The 21,074-nt window shown below is 39.5% G+C and overlaps 2 protein-coding genes and 1 long non-coding RNA gene across 4 annotated transcripts; 2 read left to right on the top strand and 1 right to left on the bottom strand.

Moving 5' to 3' along the window:
* Nucleotides 1-507: 507 nt before the first annotated feature.
* LOC109414158 (ADP-ribosylhydrolase ARH3-like) lies at nucleotides 508-16,558 on the bottom strand. 2 transcript variants are annotated; one of them, XM_062860962.1, is made up of 4 exons: nucleotides 16,498-16,558; nucleotides 16,222-16,463; nucleotides 15,476-16,155; nucleotides 508-765 (listed from the first exon to the last, which is right to left on the bottom strand). In XM_062860962.1, the coding sequence occupies exons 2-4, from the start codon at nucleotides 16,379-16,381 to the stop codon at nucleotides 565-567; spliced, it is 1,041 nt and encodes a 346-aa protein (XP_062716946.1). In that variant the 5' UTR covers nucleotides 16,382-16,463; nucleotides 16,498-16,558; the 3' UTR covers nucleotides 508-564. The 2 variants fall into 2 exon arrangements, with proteins under 2 accessions (XP_062716946.1, XP_019543482.3); XM_019687937.3 differs by lacking the exon at nucleotides 16,498-16,558 and having other exon boundaries at nucleotides 16,222-16,481.
* Nucleotides 11,287-11,807, top strand: LOC134292152 (uncharacterized). The gene is made up of 2 exons (XR_009999495.1): nucleotides 11,287-11,320; nucleotides 11,386-11,807. It is a non-coding gene; the product is annotated as an uncharacterized LOC134292152 (long non-coding RNA).
* A 2,991-nt stretch (nucleotides 16,559-19,549) lies between the features above and the next one.
* LOC109414160 (cyclin-J) lies at nucleotides 19,550-21,027 on the top strand. Its single transcript, XM_019687940.3, has 3 exons — nucleotides 19,550-19,803; nucleotides 19,882-20,071; nucleotides 20,126-21,027. The coding sequence occupies exons 1-3, from the start codon at nucleotides 19,777-19,779 to the stop codon at nucleotides 20,854-20,856; spliced, it is 948 nt and encodes a 315-aa protein (XP_019543485.3). The 5' UTR covers nucleotides 19,550-19,776; the 3' UTR covers nucleotides 20,857-21,027.
* The last annotated feature ends 47 nt before the right edge of the window (nucleotides 21,028-21,074 follow it).

The raw sequence follows: 21,074 nt of genomic DNA, 5'->3' as shown, positions 1-21,074 counted from the left end.
ACCTTATCAAAATTTGAGACAAACCGGAACAAGTTGAGATAACAGATTTACTGCTATGAATGATAAACACTATTTTTACTATCGTCAATCACCCGCCATCAATCCAAAATTGGTAAAACAAATCTGATAAGTAATCATTAAAACTGAAAATACCTTGTAATTACTGAAAGAGAGATAACTACCGTTGCTATTTGTATAATAGTCCCATGTTAATAAAAGAAAACCAAGTCAAGCATGGAATTATTATGTAAACCACAGCAGGTTATTAGTTAAACTATCAAAATGGCTTATTCGCATTAAAAATAAACAAAACTAAACCAATAATTGGAACAAACCAAAAAAATAACAAGATATTTAAAATATGAAAAATAAAACGATGTTGACTTTTCGTAGCAAATTTAAAGAAACCAGAGTGATGTGAATACTTACTTCCCAATCCGAACGACCACGGGCAGGGCTGTCACCTTTTTCCAAAGCATTAACTACACCAACCAACCAACAACAGTCTAGTAGTCTACAACATCCGTTATAATCCTATTTCGACGTATTATTTTTTTCACTATCCTAGGCACGGTTTTCGACGGTTTCGAGCAACTGATCGGCCAGACTCACTATGTTGTCGGCATCTTCGCAATGTTTGACCAGGGTTTCCGAGATGGCTTCCGCGCCCAAAAATGCACCACTGATTGCACATGCCATGCTGGCGATCGTATCGGCGTCTCCTCCCAGCGAAATGGCATACTCGAGAGTGTCCCGGAACGAACGCTAATGAGGGAAGACGAGGAAAAAGGAGGGGTTTTAGAACAAACAAAGTGCTGAAATTTATCTTTGACTGGTGGTGAAACTACATTTCCCGAAATTTCTTTTCCCATAATACCATGTATTGAAGTAACATTTACGAAACGACGAATGAACACACTTCCCGAATCATTATCTCTAGAAACGCTATTTCATCAGGGCTGGAAATGTTTACTTTTTTTCGGAGATGTAATGACTTGCCGGGAAATGATATATGCCAGTCCGAGAAAAGTAATTTCGACAATTTATTTTGGTTTCCGGTTGTGCACTGTTGAAAATGCTTTGACATCCATGTGCACAACAGAACATGTGCTCGATGGACAAATTGAGATTTGAATTATGAAAAAAATCCACGTACTTCGGTGAGACTCGAACTCACGACTCCCAATTCGCTAGAAGAGCGCTTCTATTCGTTCAAGCTACAGAGTCATTCGACTACCACCGTCGCCAGTAGGCATAGAACTGAACTCGATTCTTGATTCGATTCCACATTCGCACATTTGGATTCGTGGATTTTGTTTTAATTCGAATCTCAATTTGTCCATCGAGCACATGTTTCTGTTGTGCACATTAGACCTGTTCATTTTGGAACTTTTTCTCTCCGATTCCCCGTGACACATCAAATTAACAATCCACATGCAAAAACAAGTCTTCAGTCCAAAATTGAGCCAAATTAATAAAGATTTAGAGGTGTATCAAATCGATTTTGTGTTTTATTGACCGTTTTTACAGAAATTTACTCAGAAATTCACAAAATTGCTCCGAAAAGGTGCCGAAAATACCGTTAAAATATAGTTAGAACAATACTCTACAACTTTGAGGAAGACACTACGGTGTTTAAATTGCGTATTTCGAAGTTATTCAACAATTTTAGTTTAAAAAATCACGAAAAACACGATATTTTAACGTTTTTACATATAAAAGTCATGTAATTTTACATTATTTTACGTGACTAACTTAATTAGCTATTACTCCTTTGTGTAACGAACATTTCGTCCATACATCGTTTTTGTGTAGGAATTCGTTTTAATTGACTAATTATCAAAAGTATGTCACGTTCATACTAAAAATCGCACAGAGTTACCAGCACGAATTAAAACAAAGTTACCCATGATTAAGACGTCATACCATCGTATTCTTATGTCTTTCGGTTTAAGTATCAGAAATGGTGCAGATGATAAGGCTCGAGTCTGCGGATCAGAAGGTCCCAGGTTCAAGCTCAAATACATGATTTTCTTTCTTTGTAGCAGTTAGGATGATGAATCTGCCATGACTTACACGCACGCAATCTCCCAAATAATAATGATCGGGACCTGCCAATTAAGCACATTCCAGGACTAGTTAGATATTTAGTTTACTTGTTGACAATAACTCGTGTCGACGAGATCAGTTGGGCAATATATTGAGTAGCCTGGTACACGGTTTATATGGGAAAATACTAAAAATGGAAAAACTCAAGTTCCTGTATACTTTTTGGGTTCCACTTTGGCCCCATATCAACTGTGCAAAATTTCAGATCGATCGGAAAAACTATATTTTAGCGCCCGCCATTCTTAGTTTTTCATACGACTTACTATGGGGAAATTTAAATCCTGCATAGAAAAATCGCTAGGAGTCACCCCTAGACCCCTAAAAATAAGTGGACGAATGATTTCTGTAGGATACTTTACTAGGAATCAGACCTCCGAAGACAGCAAATCGATGCGACGTTCGTGGCCTTAGGCCTCACCCGACCGATAAAATAACGAGATTTTATTATTTATTGTTATTCCTTACATGTTAAACAGCATATGCATGCCATTCGGTTTTCAGACAATAACTTTTTCCACATGCCTCAGATCGCTTTGCGGTCTTCGGAGGGTTGGTTCCTCGTAAAATTTCCAATAGAAATCATTCATCCATTTATTTTTAGGGATTAAGGGGCAACCTGTGGCGATTTTTCTTTGAAAAAGTGATTTTCACCATAGTAAATCGTATGAAAATTTAAAATGGCTGGCGCTAAAATATAGTTTCTCCGATCGATCTGAAATTTTGCACAGTTGATATGGGACCAAAATGAAACTCAAAAAGTGTACAGGAGTAAAATGTCTTTTTGTGTCCCACGCTAATGATTATACGTTTATGATTACACAGAGCAACAGTAGTTTTTTTCACCCCAGTGCCACCTGTTCGAAGGATTTCTTACCAATAAAAACATTGGTAGAAAACACCGGAAGCGTATCTTTTCATTGGGCTAAGATATATTATCGAAACAAATCAATAGTACGGTACGTGCACCGATTTTGGCCAGTCTAAGGGAGAACATTTTTATAAAATAACCAATAATCCTATGAAAACTACCAATGTGTCAAACGAAATAAATCTAAATTTCGTAGGAAAAAAGCGGAAATTAAGCCACGATAGGGGGTAGGGGTTCATGACATTCTACGTAGCTTTCTACTAAGCTTAATATTTTTATCATGAAAGTATCATTAACCCTCATGTGGCCGACAGAGTACCCGGGTACCCAGCTCCCATTTCAAAAGCACATTAATGCTGGCTTCCATTCAAAAGATATGAAGCTATCGGACGCAACAACTGCATCTGAAAAAATGTTTTTGAAGTCTTGCGTAAAGAATAATGAATAATGAAAGAATAATGTGTATGAAAATCAATTTCGCTCAAATGCTTTCAACGATCAATAGTTTGCTGCTCGCTATAGGGCACTGCACGCTGCTAAAGCTGCAAAGGAAAATTAAGTTTTTGGCATTATGGCATTATTCCAGGAGTGCCTTATATAGTTTCTACAAAACTACATTGAAGAATTCCTCCAAAAATTTCTTAAGAAGCTCCTCTAGCAGCTTTGTAAGGAATTTCTCTTTGTAGTTTTCCTCAACAGGAGAAGGATAACATTTTCACAGGAATTCCTACTGGGAATCTCAGAAAAAGCTTCTGAAAACATCCCAAAAGCATTTGGAGAAATCTCAAAAGGAATCGCTCAAGGAACATTCAGAAGAATTTCAGTAGAAATTCCTGGAGGAATCTTGGAAGGAAATCACAGAGAAATTCCAAAAGAAATTCCGTGAGGAGTTCCTGGAGCAATTCTAGATGGAACTTTTAAAGAAATCTCGAATAAACTCCTGTAAGAATGTCAGAAGGAGCTATTTGTAGAGTCTCAGATGGAACTCGTGGGTGAATTTCTAAAGAAATTACGGAAGAAATAATTGAAGGAATCCCGGAAGAAATTTCGGAAGATATCCCGAAAATGACTTTTGGGGAATCCCGGATCCAGATAGAACTCCTGGTGAAACCTGAAAAAGAAAATTCTGAAGGAATTCCAAAATGAGTGAATAGAGGAATGCCGAAAAAAAATCCTGGAGGAGTCCTGGGAAAAAAATCATGGATAAATCCTAGAAAGAAGTCCTCGAGGAATCCCAGAAGAATGCTGGAATGAATTCCTGAAGGAATCCGAAAAAGAACTCTTGGAGGAATCTCAGAAGCCATTCCTGGAGGGGTTTTGAAAGAATGCCGGGGTTTCCTACAGAGATCTCGGAATGAATATCTGAGTGAATTCCTGAAGGAAACCAAGAAGAAACTCCTGGAGGAATCCCGAACGAGACTTCTTCAGGAAACCCAGAAAGTAGTTCTGATGAAATCTCAAAAGAAATTAATTCTGTTTGAAATTCCTGAAGAGATGTCGGGAGAATCTGCTGGTGTAACAGAGAAGACGAAAACCTTGAAAGAACTCCCGAAGGAAACCATGAATAAACTTTTAGAAAAACCTTAGAAAAAAACTTCCAGAGAAATTCCAGAAGGAACTTTTAGTGGAATCGAAGAAGGAAAGAGTTCTTGGAGGGACCTCTGAAGGAATACAAAAAGGAGTAAATCTCAAATGGAATCCCAATGAAAATTCTTCGAGAAATCCCAGATTGAAGTGCTGCAGGTATTAAAAAGGGAAGAATTATTGTTGGTGGCAGTAGCTCCTCCTCTCTGGAGCCACCAAATTGATGGCGTTGGCACCGGGGCGCAATCTTCCAATTGGCAGCACGATCGGGGTGTGGTGTTCCTCTTGCGGTGGGACTAGACCAAATACTTACTGAATCCAGCAGCACTCTTGTCCACAGCTATCGCGATGATGAATCGACGATGATCAGGATGACGAAACCCACAATCGTTTCACGGTACCGTTGCGAAGGGATACGGTATTACATTCCGTGCGTGCCAACCAACAGACTAGACGGAACGCGTTACTTTCGAACACCGATACTACTCACTCAGGGTAGGAGATTCAAGAAGGAGAATAGTTAAAATCGAACGTCCAAATCGTGTGTGATAGGATTTAGGCCTTTCTAGACTCATGCCAACGTTACTCGCATTCGGAACCTTGGCTTACCAGAGTGAGAAAAAGTTCGATAGATTCAATGATTTGGGACTCGTCTAAAATCGTGTGTAGAGCACTTAGGCCTTTCTAGACTCATGCCAACGTTACTCGCATTCGGAACCTTGGCGTACCAGAGTGAGAAATAAGTGCCTCTACACTTGGATCAAAATCAAACTGGCCTTTTCTAGACTCATGCCAACGTTTCTCGCATTCGGAACCTTGGCTTACCAGAGTGAGAAAAAGTTTGACCGATCCAATGACTTAGACTTCCACGATTCTAAATATCAACACTTTAGAAGGATTGAATTATCCAATCAAGTGATCAGAATAATTTAAGCTTCGCAAGTGCAAGTTCAGGATCAAAGGAATTTGAGTAGCAAAATACTTATCCGGGAGGTATCCAGTGTGGAGTCCAAAAACAAAACTGACTGTCGTCTTTATTGATCTTCCTCTTTTATAGCCGCAGGGCCTACCAAAAATTACACATGATCTTTCCTGAAAGGATGATGTAATAGCGGCTCTCGTTACGATCTACACATTTACACTTTCAGTACGTGTTTTAACATGAATATATGAGCGGCCAGATTTCTAGAATGATCTTTCGCGGGTACATGGTTTTTCGTGTTTTTCACAGGAGAAATATTTTCTTCTCCGCAGAGAGAATTTTCCTGAATTTGAGCAATCTCTCTAGCTACATAATTTGATTGTATTTGTACAGAATTAGATCTACCATTCATATTTTGCACGATCCCGATGCTCAGCTGGCCTAATTTTCAAGATCAAGTTCAATGATTAATTTTGATTACATTTAGAATGCTACCGATCTGCTAGGCTATTGGTATGGTTTCCATCGGGTGTCGCTTCAGATTGTTTATTTTATCATGCTGCTCAAAGTCAGTCGAGTCCCTCAGCCGCATAGCTTTTGCTTCGTTATGCTGATAAACATTGCCGCTCTGCTCTACGTTTATAATCGCGGGCCCTATTATATTGTGGTAGGTCATGATTGTTCGAATTTGATTGGGGTTTTATGATGCGGCTCGCTTGGTTAGTTGTAGGAAATGGTTGGAAAGGAATTCGTTCCGAATTGTGTGGATTCAAATGTACTTCACGCTTCGCGTTCGTAACAATTATCAAAAATGGGAATCCCAAAAGAAACTCCTTGAGGAATTCTAGAATGAACTGCTGAAAGAGTTTTAGAAGAAACTCATTCAGGGTCCTACAAATGTCGTAGTGAATTTTATTCAAATGAAACCAAATTGATATGCTTAACAGATTTATTAGTGAGCAAACTATAAATATCTTCGAAAGAGCTCCTAGATTAATATGGTATTGAACTGTATTGGGAGCCTTTACTTACTGTTCCTAGGCAATAAGCGGGTTCGATCCCAGGTCCTCAGCGTGATAGTCACGCGCTTTAACCATCACACCAGATTCGCTCCACAGTCGGCAATGTCAAATATACAAATTTAAATTGAAATCAGAACTAAGTTTCGAGTTTTTTTCGTTACTTGCTTTTTGACATGAATTTTTTTTTTGGGGGGGAGGGTTGTTTAACAAGCTACGTCATTAATATGGAGGAGGGGGGGGGGGGGGGTTGTTGGGTTATCCAAATTTGTGACGAAATGCTACGAGGGGGGGGGGGTATTGAAAATTGCTTTAAAAAGCTACGTCATTTACGGACGCCCCCTTAATTGGAGAGTCAAAAAGTTTTAATAAAAGTTTCCCCCTTTTTTTCTTTTTGTCAAAACCTTTTGTAGTATGGTCCATGTATTTCGTTGTCACAATAGATCTAAAAACTGGTAGCAGTGACTTATATACCCAACAAGGAATAAAAAAAATGTATTTCATTAGGTTTCTGTCAATTTGTCAGTTATTCGAAGTAGATCTCCAAGTCAATTAGTCATTCTGATCTGTTCTATCGTAGCGGCTTCAGTCTTTACTTTATTGAAGTGTAGTTTTATTGGAAATATGCTGAATGTCGTTATTAAAAAGAGACGTCAGGAACTGTGTCCTGCTAGTTGTTCCGTCATGCACATTAGTATGGGACAAACATCAAATTCTCGCTCCAGTCGACTTTTTTGATTCCATTTAGGTCCCGTGTGAACTGTGCAAAATTTCAGCGCAATCGGTGAAACTATAATTTAGCGCAAGCTGTTCAAAGTTTTCATAGGATTTACTATGGGAAAAATTACATTTTCAGATAAAAAATCCCAGAGGTCGCCCCCTGTCTCCTTAATTCAAATCGATCAACGTTTCTTGTAGAAAAATCATTTATGAAACTTTCCTTCGAAGACCGCAAAACGATTGGATGCTTGTGGAAAAAGTTATTAATTTATTACCGATGAGTGATCCAATGAACGGCTTTTTGTTTTGTTTTATCAGCAGCACTGCTGCTGCGTTTATTTTTATTTTTTCCATACAAGCGAGTCCCATACTAATGCACATACGTGCACATGTCTTAATAATGCCTAGGAGATTAACAAAAACACGTGTGTTCGGTCAGATGTTCATTGCGTAGAAAGTCAAGGAAAATTCAAGGTTTCTTTATTGTCAGTTGTTATGTAAGCCTCGCCTGAAGCACTTCCCGTGAGAACCCTGTCATCTGTACACCTACTAATCCGTATCTTCGTACACAGCTAAATACTGTATTGTCAACCGGCGAAAAGCCTACAGGTGAATATTAAAAAATGAATAATAATGCTGTCTAGCGCATTGTTTCCTATCGGTCACTATTTTAATCTAGTCCTAACTGCAAGATTTTTTTTCCAATCTTAGCGTCAATTGTCTTCTAGATACTTCTAGATAGATTCATCTAATCAGTCGAACCCGTATGTTAAAATATAGTCGATTCTGTGTCAAATTGTTTTCTTGATTTCGCTAATCGTTTTCTACTTCTCTGTGTTCATCTCTTGTGTCCTTAAATTGTCATCGGTCCGAAACCCACAGAAACATGTAACTGAACTTCTGATATTTTTCTGTTGGTGTCATAACACCATCTAAGAGATAAACAAAAATACGCCAAGTTGGTCAGTTGATTGTAATAAAACAAAAATTGCTGGTCAGCTATTATTTATTCATCCCCCTACAAATATGTCTTATGAAAAATATTCAAATTCGATAAACCATGTCATTTTCTCATGCGTGGCCTAGAAATGTCAACCTAGTCATACAAAAGTAACGTTGTTCAGTTAATAAAAAAGAAGTCAGTTTTTTGTAGAAAAAGTCACGTCAAACGCATTGACGTCAACAATGCGTTTAAGTGTTCGCACGTTAGCTTTGAATCTATCAGCACAATTAAGTGCTGCAAATCTCCTTCCCACTCTTAATTTTTCGGTTGATTTTAATTGCTTTATTTAACCCTTATGTGTCCGACAGGGTACCCCGGTACCCAGTGCCCATTTAAAAAGCACGGTGTAGAAAAAAAAACAAAAAGTTGGTCGGACACATAACGGTTAAAGAAAATATAACCATATAGGGTGGGGCGGGGCAAGATGGGTCGCGGGGCAAGATGGGTCAGTGCCATTTTCGGGCGCATTACTCATGTTTTGATTATGTTAATAATTTTGTTAGATGACCAGCAGGAATATACAAAAGTTTGAAGCATTGATTGAAAAAATATTCACTCTCATTGGAAATAAAAAATAAAATGGTTTTTAGCCATTTTTCTTATGCGATACATTCCATATAATCTCCATATAAACGGCCGCGGGGCAAGATGGGTCACCTTCAATTTTGAACGTATTTTTGGAGCATTCAAATGTTATTTATTTTTTATTACAAGACTATCTCATAAATGACTTCAATCAAGCGGAATGAACGCTCAAAATTATAACATAAAATTATGGTAATTTTTTAGTGAAATTATCGATTTTCAAGTCGCCTTAGGATCACTCAAATCGTAAAGTTTTTTATATTCCAAATAAATTTATAAAATGTTTACTAGTAGCTCTTGTTTACTCAGTATGGATATGGAGCATAAATGAATGCGGAACAAATCTTATATTTTAACGTTTTTCGTTGAGAAAATGTGAATTACTTAAAAGGTGACCCATCTTGCCCCGCCTTTTTTTCACGGCGCAAAATCGATCACTTTTTAAAACTGCTTGTTTAACATCATATTTTGTATTTAATGATTTTTTATCGACTTTTAGCATAGCTAACTAGTGTATTAAAGAGTAGCGGACGAATACAAACCAATACGATTTGTATTTACAAAGTTATGGTGATCCATCCTTAGGTGACCCATCTTGCCCCGCCCCACCCTACCTAACATTGTAAAAATTCGAAAAAGCGACTATGACATTAATAAATTACTAATCGAAATCAACCGAGAAACGTGGTAAATAGAGCCCAAACAACATTTTGAAGTCAGCTGGCTGTAAAAGGTTCCAAAACCTGTCACAAATCCTATAATGCTTGTATTAGGATTTGTAACGATCATCAAAACCTTCTCAAATCCAACCGACTTGGAACTATTGCTTGGAACTAGACTCTAATAAGCCCCGGCGGTTCCTCCGTGTTTATCGACCATGTCTGATGCATATGATCAGCCATACTCCATCTGCAGCAGCCGGTTCGTAATGAACCGTTGGAGGCGCATTAAAGTGTCAAAGAGGTGATATGTTTCACTAAAGAACACTACATTACAATAATCAAAATGAAACTCCTTCACTTCAATACCGTCAACCCCTGAGAACTTGGCCAGGGAAGAGTCAAAAAGTTTTTGATATAATATGATTTTTCTGTCTTAAGTTTTCGAAAACTTTTCAAAGAATTTTCCAACAATTTCTTGGAAAACTTAAAGGATTTTTTGTTTCAAAACGTCGAAATATTTTTGGAACTCTTGAGTTTGATTTTACTTTAACAGCATACGACTAAAAAAAACAAAAATTAGATTCCCGCTAAAATTTCTTCATTTTCTATTACAATATCCTCTTTGATTTCAACTCTTTGAATTTTGCGAAAATGAAACCACCGATTGCACTACACATTTTACTAGCAGCTTCTCGAATATTTCAACTATAAATTTCTTTTGAAGTTTCTCTACGAACTTTGGCATGCATTTCTACTAAATCTGGGAATAATGAATTGATTTTCCATTTTGTTGTCATTGTTTTCACGCTAGAATTTTAAATATGTTATGAAACAAATAAGGCCGGAACAAATATTATTTTCTTCTTTTGTGACTTTGTTCGTTGCTCGTTAAGGGGGGGGGGGGGCAGGATAAACAATAAACGTATTTGATGAAAAATTCCCTAAACAATTAGGCAAAATCATGAAACTCATCGGATTTGTTAAAAAAAATTTTCGACAACTCTAATTTCAGTTTAAAATTTTTAAATTTCTTCAATAATTTATTTGTCCCTCCCCTCAAAATGTCTAAGTTGATATCAATATGTTACACAGCTTATTGTTCGAGAGTCAAATTCTTCCACAACGATGGTAATACTTTTATAATAAAAATGAATTTCCGTCTGTTTGTCTGTCTGTCTGTCTGTCTGTCTGTCTGTCTGTCTGTCTGTCTGACTGCTATGCATTCGGAAACTACTGAACCGATCGGTGTGAAATTTTGTATGTGCGTACTGTTGGGACCGGGGAAGGTTCTTAGCTTGGTGCGGGACCTCTCCGGTCTCGGGAACGAGGGGCTCCCATACAGATGACTTTGCGGGGGACGTCCCTTTGAAGCTGCATGTCAAAAAACACAGTAGGCAGGCAGTACGATGTTTTCCGAAAAGTACTAATGAGCGTTCAAAACAAATATGTCAACAATGTAAGTGCTCGAGCAAGGCTGTTTTGGCCTCGGAATCCGAATATCTCTGGGGGAGATTCAACATAATTAATTGTCCAAGCAGTCAATATTATACGAATCAAAATAAAATCTACTTTCGCGACTACTTTTACCCGCAGTCAGAGATACGCGCGAGACAGTCGCCTCAGAAAACAGACCTGTTTTCAAATTTTCCATCATAGCGCTCTTTGATAATTCTTGAAAAAAGGTCGTCACATGGTCGGGTGATATGATGACTGCTGCGACTGCACGTGGCATTTGCACTGCGATTAAATTTTGTTCATCATTGAAGGCCTTGGAATGTAGTCGCCATAATTGCGTTTTTCTTGCAACGCACAATAGTATTCCACTTCGGTCTAAGAGCGTACGGCGAGGTGAGGTTAACGATGCGCTTGAAATCCAATCAATCGTAAGAATGACAATCTTATTCCCGAAATAGGAGTACGTTCGCAATGATGATGGTCAGAATATTCTTCGGCCCAGCAGGATACAGGCGATCTTAGCACAGGTATATATTAGCCAGCAAGGACAAGTCCGACGATAATGGGACGCACTGGCATTCATCGACCGAGAGTTCACAATTCATCCACGGATTACGTATTCCTGAACGAGAAAAACTCCACACTGTTGAGGCATTTCAATGTTTTTATGCAATTAGACGAAAACCAGCAATGGCATAGAACTCCGATCTATACGTTTATTTCCGATCACAATGTAAGGTCACCTCCTCAAAAGAATGTGATTTTTTAAATCCCATATCTCCGACGAGTTGCATTCCAAATAAAAAAAATCAAAGTTTCATTCAAAAGATAATTAGCCAAGTAAACTTTGAACATGATTTTGGCGAGACCTTTCTGAAAATATTTGTCTGTGAAAGCAACGGAAAGACTTACCAAAGGCACATACAGATAAAACATGACATATAACTGAAAAATTAATCAAGCAAATAAAACAAAATTTGGCATGTGGAGGGTTTTGGAGGCAAGGAACGTTTCAAAAGTTGAGGGTCTTCACCTGGGAGCTGAATGAAGAATAGCCCGAATGGACATCAGGCCGAATGTTTATTGAATCCACAGGCAGAATGATCATCATACCATCTTTATCACACAGGTTGTATTTCCTGCTGCTTATAATGCTCACTACTTTAGAGATTTTTCCTTCTTTTAGTAATAGGCTGTTCTTTCAAGTCCCAATTAAACATTTTGTTTATGGACCAACTGCTAAAATTCACAACATAGGGTATTGGTTCCCTTGTTAAGCATGTAGCTCCCATTTTCATCCTACGAAAAACAAAGGATTGAAGCACTGTTTGTTTTGTTTCTTATTTTTGTATTTTTTGTTAGAAGTGAGCACCCATGAAAACAAAAAGAACGGAATCAATCGGTGCCGTAATCGCTTGTTTTCGAATGGGATGAAAATGGGAGCGTGAGATTACTGATAGAACACATACCCTACCTAAATGTTTCCTTATTTTTATCGAAGGTTTTTCCTTCGAGTGGCACTGTAGTGTAGTTTATGGCAGTTGAACTGTTAACTCTATGGTCCACTGCACGAATTTACGCTGGCCTGCTTACTCTCACAGAAAATTAGACGTTTGAGGGGTACCGACACCGCTCAAACGTCAAATTTCGTGTGAGAGTGAGCCGGCCAGTATTAATTCGTGCAGTAATCCATGGTCGATTTGTCCCTTTAAGTAACATTGATAAAGAGTTGGCTAGCAACCAAACCACCAAACATCATTCTTTATCTGAGTTTTTCCTTCTTTTAAAATTGGCTGTTCTTTTGCACTGTTATGAAAAAGTGGGCCTTCAAATAAAAAATCAACCAAAGATAAAAAATAATAATTAAACACGAACTATGTGTTTCTCAAATAAGAAGCATGTTTTAAAAGAAGTAGAAACTTCTACTTAGTCTAGAATATTGGATTATGAAAACGGAAGGGGACAAATGTACTAAAAGGAACGTGCCTCCGGAGGCGACCTTTCAATGTATATACAAATTTGTTTACATACCCTTTGAAGCCATACAACTAATACATGAATTAAATGATCAACAATATTTTTGAACGGTTCAATTTGTGATCATGGTGGCTATGTTCATTGGTAAAACAAGTTAAGAAAATAAACAAAAACATTGGAAAAAAGTATCGTAGTGCAGCAACAATTAAAATAGGCAATACAAGGTTTGCCGGGTCAGCTAGTATCTTCTATATAAAGAGCAAACACAACAATGTGGCCCTAGGCCCCAACATTTGTTAATCCGGCCCTGCCGCCAGCTAAGAGTTGTGTGCTTAGCTGGTAGTTCAGCCTGGGCACTGTTTAACTGTACCAAACACCGTATCTATCAAAATACACGAACGGAGAAAATCGAAGGGGATGTTCACTGTTCCCATAGCAACTCATACATTGAGCATTTCTAAAACGTGAAAAATCCGGGTATTTTTTTCACAAACCATCCCAAAGGTGAGTGATTCAAGTAGTCCTTAACAGAATTCAGTGCCTCATGTGAAAATCTCTTTTTTATGAATTCCAAATAACTCAACGTACATATGTACAGATGGGCAAATTATTGGTTAAATTGGGAAAAAATCCACAGCTCAGGTGAGATTTGAACTCACGACCCTTATTCGCTAGACAAGTGCTTTACCAACTAAGCTACCGAGCCAATTAATGACCCGGCAACGGATTGGTATTACCGAAAATTTGCACTTTGAGTAAGTCGTTTTCGAGCATCTACCTCTACGTAGTTATCCGTCGTATCAAACAGAATGCGAACGACGCGTTTGATCGCCTTCCAGGTAGCATTGTTCTTCCTCTACAAGTGGTTGGGGAAGCGTTGTCTGTACGATAGGCAAACAGTTTCAAACAATAAACAAATCGCTTTCGCTCTTCGTACATATGTACAACAGAGATGGTTATATTTGCGGTTTAGGGGAAGATGATATAGATCGATGAGATTAGAATTGAACCTTATGACAACTGAGTTGCCGGGTCATTAATTGGCTCGGTAGCTTAGTTGGTAAAGCACTTGTCTAGCGAATAAGGGTCGTAAGCAGTGGCGATTCCCTAACCTCAACTCTACCTGTTCAACGAATGCAAATTCTTGATTTTTCGCAATAAATTGGCGTGTAATTTGTAGAAAATGACGAAAATAGTTGTTTCCGCCCATTTTCAATTTTATTCGGATCATGAATTCTCCGCAAATGCAACTTTTAGGGTCGTTGAACAGGTAAAAAGTGAGGTTACGAGACGCCACTGGTCGTAAGTTCAAATCTCACCTGAGCTGTGGATTTTTTCCCAATTTAGCCAATAATTTACCCATCTGTACATATGTACGTTGAGTTATTTGAAATTCATAATTGACCACACGGATTGGTATTACCGAAAATTTGCACTTTGAGTGAATCTCTTTTTTGTTTGCATATGTTCATACAGTGTTTGGTAAAGTTAGGCTTGTGTTGTCCTTCTGACTTCAGCTAGATTGAGGAGGTACGACCCGAGCGTCTGTTCACTAAGGAGGTGCACCTTAAACAGCGGCAGAGTATGAAATGCTATATCGCGTCAGCTATACCTAAGTAGGCAGTCTCTTTAACGCGATGTAGGCAGCGCAGTCCCCGGTAAGGTGGCCTGCTGAAAACCTTCAAAAGCAATAGTAGTGTAAATGGATTGATGCAAAGGCAACAGACCAGGCAACGAATTTAGCTCAACGATTGGAAAGTCGGATCTTGGAAACGATTACGATGAGCACCTAAATGGCGCCGTTGCAAGCACTGACATGCCCTGAATCGCATGTCAGTCCCATGTTTGCTGGATTTCCTATGCAAATGGGACAGATATTCAATTCACGGCAGTGAATGTGGCTTGGTAACAGATATAGGAATATGTGCACCGGACGAAAGATTTCCAGCCCCAGGATTGAGGAGGAGGTTGGCCGGTTGAAAACAACAAAGCCGCTGGAGCAGATTAACTACCAAGCGAGCCTCTAAAATGCGGTGGAGAAGCACTGGTGAGAGCACTACACCAAGATTTGGGAGGAAGAAGTATTACCGGAGGAATGGATGGAAGGTATCTTGTGTTCCATCTACAAAAGGCGACAAGTTGAATTGCGAGAACTATCGCGCGATCACACTACAAGATAATCTCTCAAATTTTATGCCGCCGTCTATCATTGATTGCAATAGAGTCTTGAATAGAGTCGTGGGGCAATTTGTAATTTGTAATTTGTAATTTTATTAAAAACGATAACCTGCCAGTATACACTTTAAATGAGGTCAAGGAAACTTACTTATTTTAATATTACTTAGGATACATAAAAATTAACAAATTTAGCTACGTTAGAACAAAATGAAACAAATTAACAATATAAGGCTGGATTCATGGGTCAACGACTCCTACGTACAGCAGAGGACACTCAGGCTGTAATCTGTGTCGTAGGTACAAAATTGCATTACAAGTACATTGACTTATTTTCAAAAATACATGCATACATTTAACATTCATGACTCTAATTTAAAGAAAAGATATACTCACATGACTTGCTGTCCCATCGGTGCACTTGAGGAAGCAAAAGATTGCAGTCGGGACTGAGTGCAGAGCTGCCACGCTATGACCCAACAAGTTCAACACATTTTCATCACTCGACTCAACCTTTCCATCCAACAACTGTTCAACCGCCTCCAGCTGCTTTTGGTAGGCATTATGGTTTGCATCCAAGTCGGGATCATTTTCTTTTTCCACTTCCGTGATGTCCGTTTTGAGTTGGGCAAGAAACTGTTTCGCATTCAACTGCTCTTCCGGATTCAACTTGAGCGATTGTGTAATGGCCAAGGCCTGAAGCACCGCACCATTCACACCGAGCGTATGACTATGGGTCACCAAGGAAGCGTCGCGCACCATTTGCAACAGTTCGGAATTTCCACGATTCACACAGTACAGGGCAATCGGGGCCACTCGCATCGCGGCCCCATTGCCAAACGAACCGCTCCCACCGAATTGAGCGGCTGCCGGTCCCACCGGATCGGCGACTTTTGTTTTACGCAGCTTTTCAAACACATCACCCACTGCAGCACCGTAGCCACGCCGCGGATCTTTGAAGTATTCTAAAACGAAATTTTTCGCCAGCAGCTTTTGCGAAAATCCACTCGGGTTCAGAAGGCTGCTTAGAACACATTTTGTTAGGGCAGTGTCGTCGGTGTACTTTTTGTAAGGCGCTGAAAAAGCAGTGTGAGAGGTATGATATTAAAAACTTATTTAATCTACAAAACACCGAAACTTACCTTTGAAAAATGGACCTTCCAATTTGTCCAAATTTTGCCGCAGAACCAACTTTGACCCACTGTCCATCACTTGACCTTCGAAAGGCGCCCCACAACAATCGCCGATCAGAGTGCCCAAAAGGCTGCCGCGAAATTTCGAACGCAACAAGATTTTCTCCATCGTTTCCCGAAACTTATCGCGCTTATCGAATGGATTCTGTACTTTAAGCAATTAAAATTAGAACGATTATCAAGAACTAAACTAAACTAAACTAAAATAAATTACAATTACTAAACCGGTTTAGCTAATTCCACACAAAAACAAAAATAATCTCCGCGCGCCGGCCGCATGCAAGAATCAGCTGATGAGCAAAACAAATATTACACACTCATCGAAAACTAGTCGAAATTGAGTTAACGTTTGTCTCATTTTTATGGAAGGCTGTGTTCCATTTCGTGCTTGAAAGTGACGATTTTTTCAATTGGGTTCTTTAGGAGTATCCAAATTATTGCATAATCGGAATCTTTGTCCAAAAATTAGTCGAAATTCAAAATTTCATCATTTTTGGTGCCCGGGAACTATTTTTAAAATGCATTTAAAGTTTGTATGGGGATTTTTTTTTGTTCAGGGCGAACTGTCACTTTATCAATTGAACTGTCATTCTGTCCACGGAAATTAAAACTGTTTTGTTTATTTAACCATCAAAATAAAGGAATTGGAAAGCAATAAAATCACCATCTAGGGGCAAGACACTGTGCCAACAAGAGTAATTCGGAGAAATTCTGAGTAACTCTTTTCACCAATGATCGACGAAATTTGTTGGAAAACTCCCCTGAAACTGCAGGAAAGGCGAGATGTCAGGCAATATTGTTTTGATTTTGCGATGAATCAGGCAACACCCAAGCAAAAACGGGAGCAATCCGGAGGAATTCTGAGCAACTCTGTGAAGGAAAATGTACTCTCCAGCACAGTGTCTTGCCCCAAGATCACCATATACTCAGAAAAATTGCTCCTTTGATTAGGCTAAAGTAAATTCTTGGATACTGCGCTATGACTAGATTGAGTTTAAATAAGGGCGAAAGTAACATGGGAGAGTTCTCTACATCGACTCTCTCTTCTGCAAATTAAAGTGACAAGATACAAATACAATCGAACTTTTTTACACTTTGGCGCTAGATTGCATCGCAACCTAGCGATTTATGACCAAAAAGTTCAACCATACTTGCATCTTGTCACTTTAATTTGAAGAAGAGAGAGTCGATGAAGAGAACTCGCTCATGTTACTTTCGCCCTTATTTAAACTCAATCTAGATGTAATTTATGTCGAATTCGTTTTTGAACCTGCACTGAAAGGCGGCTTGCAGTAATGACAAGCATAAAAATGTTTTTAAATTTACCATGGCAAAACACAGACGCTTCTTTTGTGCGTTTTGTTTCTTCTCACATCAACCGGTTCGATAGCTGAGTGGTAGCGTGCGAGCCTGGTGATGTCAAGGTTCTTGGTTCGAATCCGGTTGCAAACAGAAACTTTTTTCAATTGAAAATCGAGTCCATGGTAAAATTGAAAACATAATTCTGTTGAATTGAAACGAAAATCAGTCTGCACAAATTTAGTGGCGTTGTGAATTTATTGACCCTCAGAATAGTAATTTTCGCCGCAAGCCGCCGTTCAGTGTGGGTTGGAACTGGATTGGCGGAAAATGTGTAAACAAACAAACGTCAAACAAACTTTAGTACAAGCGAAACCGAAGTCGGGTTGGGGTTGAAACTGTGATCTCATCCAGTTCCAACCCAGGTTGGAACTGAATCAAAAACGAAAACGACATTAGTACAGTCGCGCACCGGTAAAGGTGCTCTAGAGCACCTCCCGCATAGATTTTTACAATTCATGTTATCGTACATATCATACGCATTCAATTCACTGAATGATAATGATATAGATAGTCATAGCACTATGATTGAATGATACGAGTTGTAGAATTGCAACTTTTCAATACTTTACCGGTATCATAGCACAAATGATAATGATATGTCTAATAATAAATATATGATTAATTATAATATTTTTTCTCCCGTGAACTAGAAAATTAGCACTTGTTTTCACTAATAGAGTGAACATTCTTCAAGGCTGCACTTAGCAAGAGTTGGGAAGCATTTTCTTTGGTCACCGGCTTCATTACAGGACCTGAAGTCCCGTGTTATCCTCTCTGTCGATATGGGCAGAATAGGAAACTCCATGCACGGTGCCGTGGGAGGAATCTTATTTCAATGCATTTTCTACGGCACCGTGTGCATCGGCGCGATCAATGGTCACTGTGCAATTCTTTAACTATAGCGGTAGGCGCTCTCACTGGCTAACAATTAAACTAACTTACCCTGTATATTTTGATATCAGATGTTCCAGTTCAAGGTACTTTCACATCATTGGGTTTTAATAAACCGCGAGCACCGTGTCGATATGGCCCACACGCAACGCGCGAAGGGGAGTTGAAGTCACCAGTCCAGCACCAGTCACCAGTTCTAATCGCGATCCAAGTTAAAAATAAACTTTCAGCACAAAAACAACACAACATGACGTCACGAACCTCGACCACGCTTTGACAGCAGTGGAAACTGCAGGGGTGTGTTTTTTTTCAAGTCGATAAAGTAGAGTTTTGAAATATTTCAGATTTGTTTTTATTATTCGGTAAATCATTAATCAAATGATAAAGTGATTATAACACGAATAATTTGGCAGAAATTTTGTTCGTGAAAAAAGCCATTTTTGAATGGTAACTATACTTAACAACCCATTCGGTCTATCATTCAAATTCCGAATATGATAACTCTAATCATTGATATGATTCAAGTGTATGATATTGTATCATACATTTTATGTTACCACGTATAATCAAAAAACTATACGCTTTATCACAAGTTTATGATACCGATTTATTCGGGCTTTAACGGTGCGCTTCTATACCTCATTTGGTAGCCCTCCATCATTACAGCAAACTTTACCGGTCGCTGCTGGATGCGCTCGCAAAATAGTAGCGCTATAGGTGGGTGACCAAATATAGTAGCGGGACAGTTGCGCTGCTAAAAATGCTATGGGAATATGACAGCCCTCCCGATACGAATCAGGGTGATTAATTTGATTGCTACCGGTGTGGAAAAGGGTTGTCAAGTCAAAATGGTAGCGCTGCGCGGGTTGCTCGAATAGTAGCCGCCGTTAATGTTGCTCTAAAAAGAAGTGGGGCCTTTCACCTTAACATTGTTATTGTTTTTCGTATCACGTCCTAATCACAAGTTTCTCCGGAATGCTGTTTGTTCACTTTCATTCCGCTCCTAATTCCATTCGTTCCTTGCATGTAAAATGACAGCTGACGTCGATCATCCGCGACGTCCACGACGCGCCGACTGCTGGCCAGTGTGTTTGTTCTTCGCGTGTTCGGTTCAGATCCAAATCGAATCCGTGGAAAAGGAGGAAAATCTGGAAAAGTATTTCCACAATGATCACAAAGTATTCAAAATTTGAGAAATAAGACTTGTACTTTCAACATCCAGAAAACGTATTGTTCATACATATCCGCAGAATGGAGATATTTCGGAGTAACCCGACGGTAAGTTAGCTCACATTTGGAAACCAGCATATCGACTCGGATCCGCCACGCGATCGGTGATTTGATTTTATTTTACAGCTTTCCCGACTTTTCGAGGAAAATTGTACGGAGTACAGCGACGAAATAATATGGGTGCTACAGGAAGCGGAACTGAATAGATTGACGCTGCGCTACATCTCGCCTCAAATCACATTTCGATCCATCCTGGTGGAGCTGATTCGGGAAGTTGGCCAACAGCAGAATCTACGAAGGACAACCGTCCACTTGGGTAAGTGTAGCTTCACTTCATATGGGACAGGATCTCATTTTGTGTCTTCTACAGCTATTTACCTGATGGATAGCTTCATGGATAACCACAATATTGCCCAAAATAGACTCAAACTGACTGCGCTAAGTTGCATCTTGCTGGCAGCCAAAATCGAGGAAAACGAACCCAAAGTCCCCACGCTGGAAAGGATGAACAAACTGCTTAAGCCGAAGTGTCCTCTGTCGGATTTTGTGGTGCTCGAAGTAGTGCTGTTGAAGTTCTTCAATTGGCACCTGCTGATCCCTACGACGGCCGTTTTCGTCGAATACTGGCTGTTGCACATAGTTTCGAAGGTCGATTTCGGGCCATCGGTGAACGAGGATCAGTACTTCGAACGGCGGTCTCGAGCCGCCGAACTGGTGTTGGAGTTTTTGGATGTGACCCTGTTGGACATTACGATGACCAATGTGCGCCCTTCGTTGCTGGCCGCCGCCTGTATGGCCGCGACCCGAGCCATACTGTCGGTGAAAAGGACCTGGAACAACAGCATGATCAAACTCACAGGGTACACGTACGACGAAATATGCTTCCTGATGCGAGCGCTGATGAACGGTCGGGCATGTCTCATCTCGGATACGATTAGTCGCAAGCGAACGATTCTCGACTCCGGATACATGACAGATCCGGACCAAGAGTACGACGATGATGATGATCAGGACGACGTTATGGCGGTGCCGGACGATGTTTCCAGCGCAGATGACGACGTGGTGTTCGTCTGTAAAAGCAAACGTGCCCGGTTGGAATGAAGCAGGTAAGTTTGATAAGTATCGGTTAGGGTTTTTTTTTTTATTAGAATGAGCATAAGTGATGATTTACTTTCTCGGTTTGTTTCGTTGTTACACATACTATGTAGAATCAAAATCTTGTTATGCGCAAATACATATCTATTGTGTCTATTGGTACGCACTAAATTTGGATGTATTTTAAATTGTTCACTCACAGCTGCTGCAAACTCCATGACCCA

The sequence above is a fragment of the Aedes albopictus genome, chromosome 3 (assembly GCF_035046485.1).
Source record: "Aedes albopictus strain Foshan chromosome 3, AalbF5, whole genome shotgun sequence".
In the NCBI taxonomy this organism is placed as follows: Eukaryota; Metazoa; Arthropoda; class Insecta; order Diptera; family Culicidae; genus Aedes; species Aedes albopictus.
This window is presented reverse-complemented; position numbering and strand designations above follow the sequence as displayed.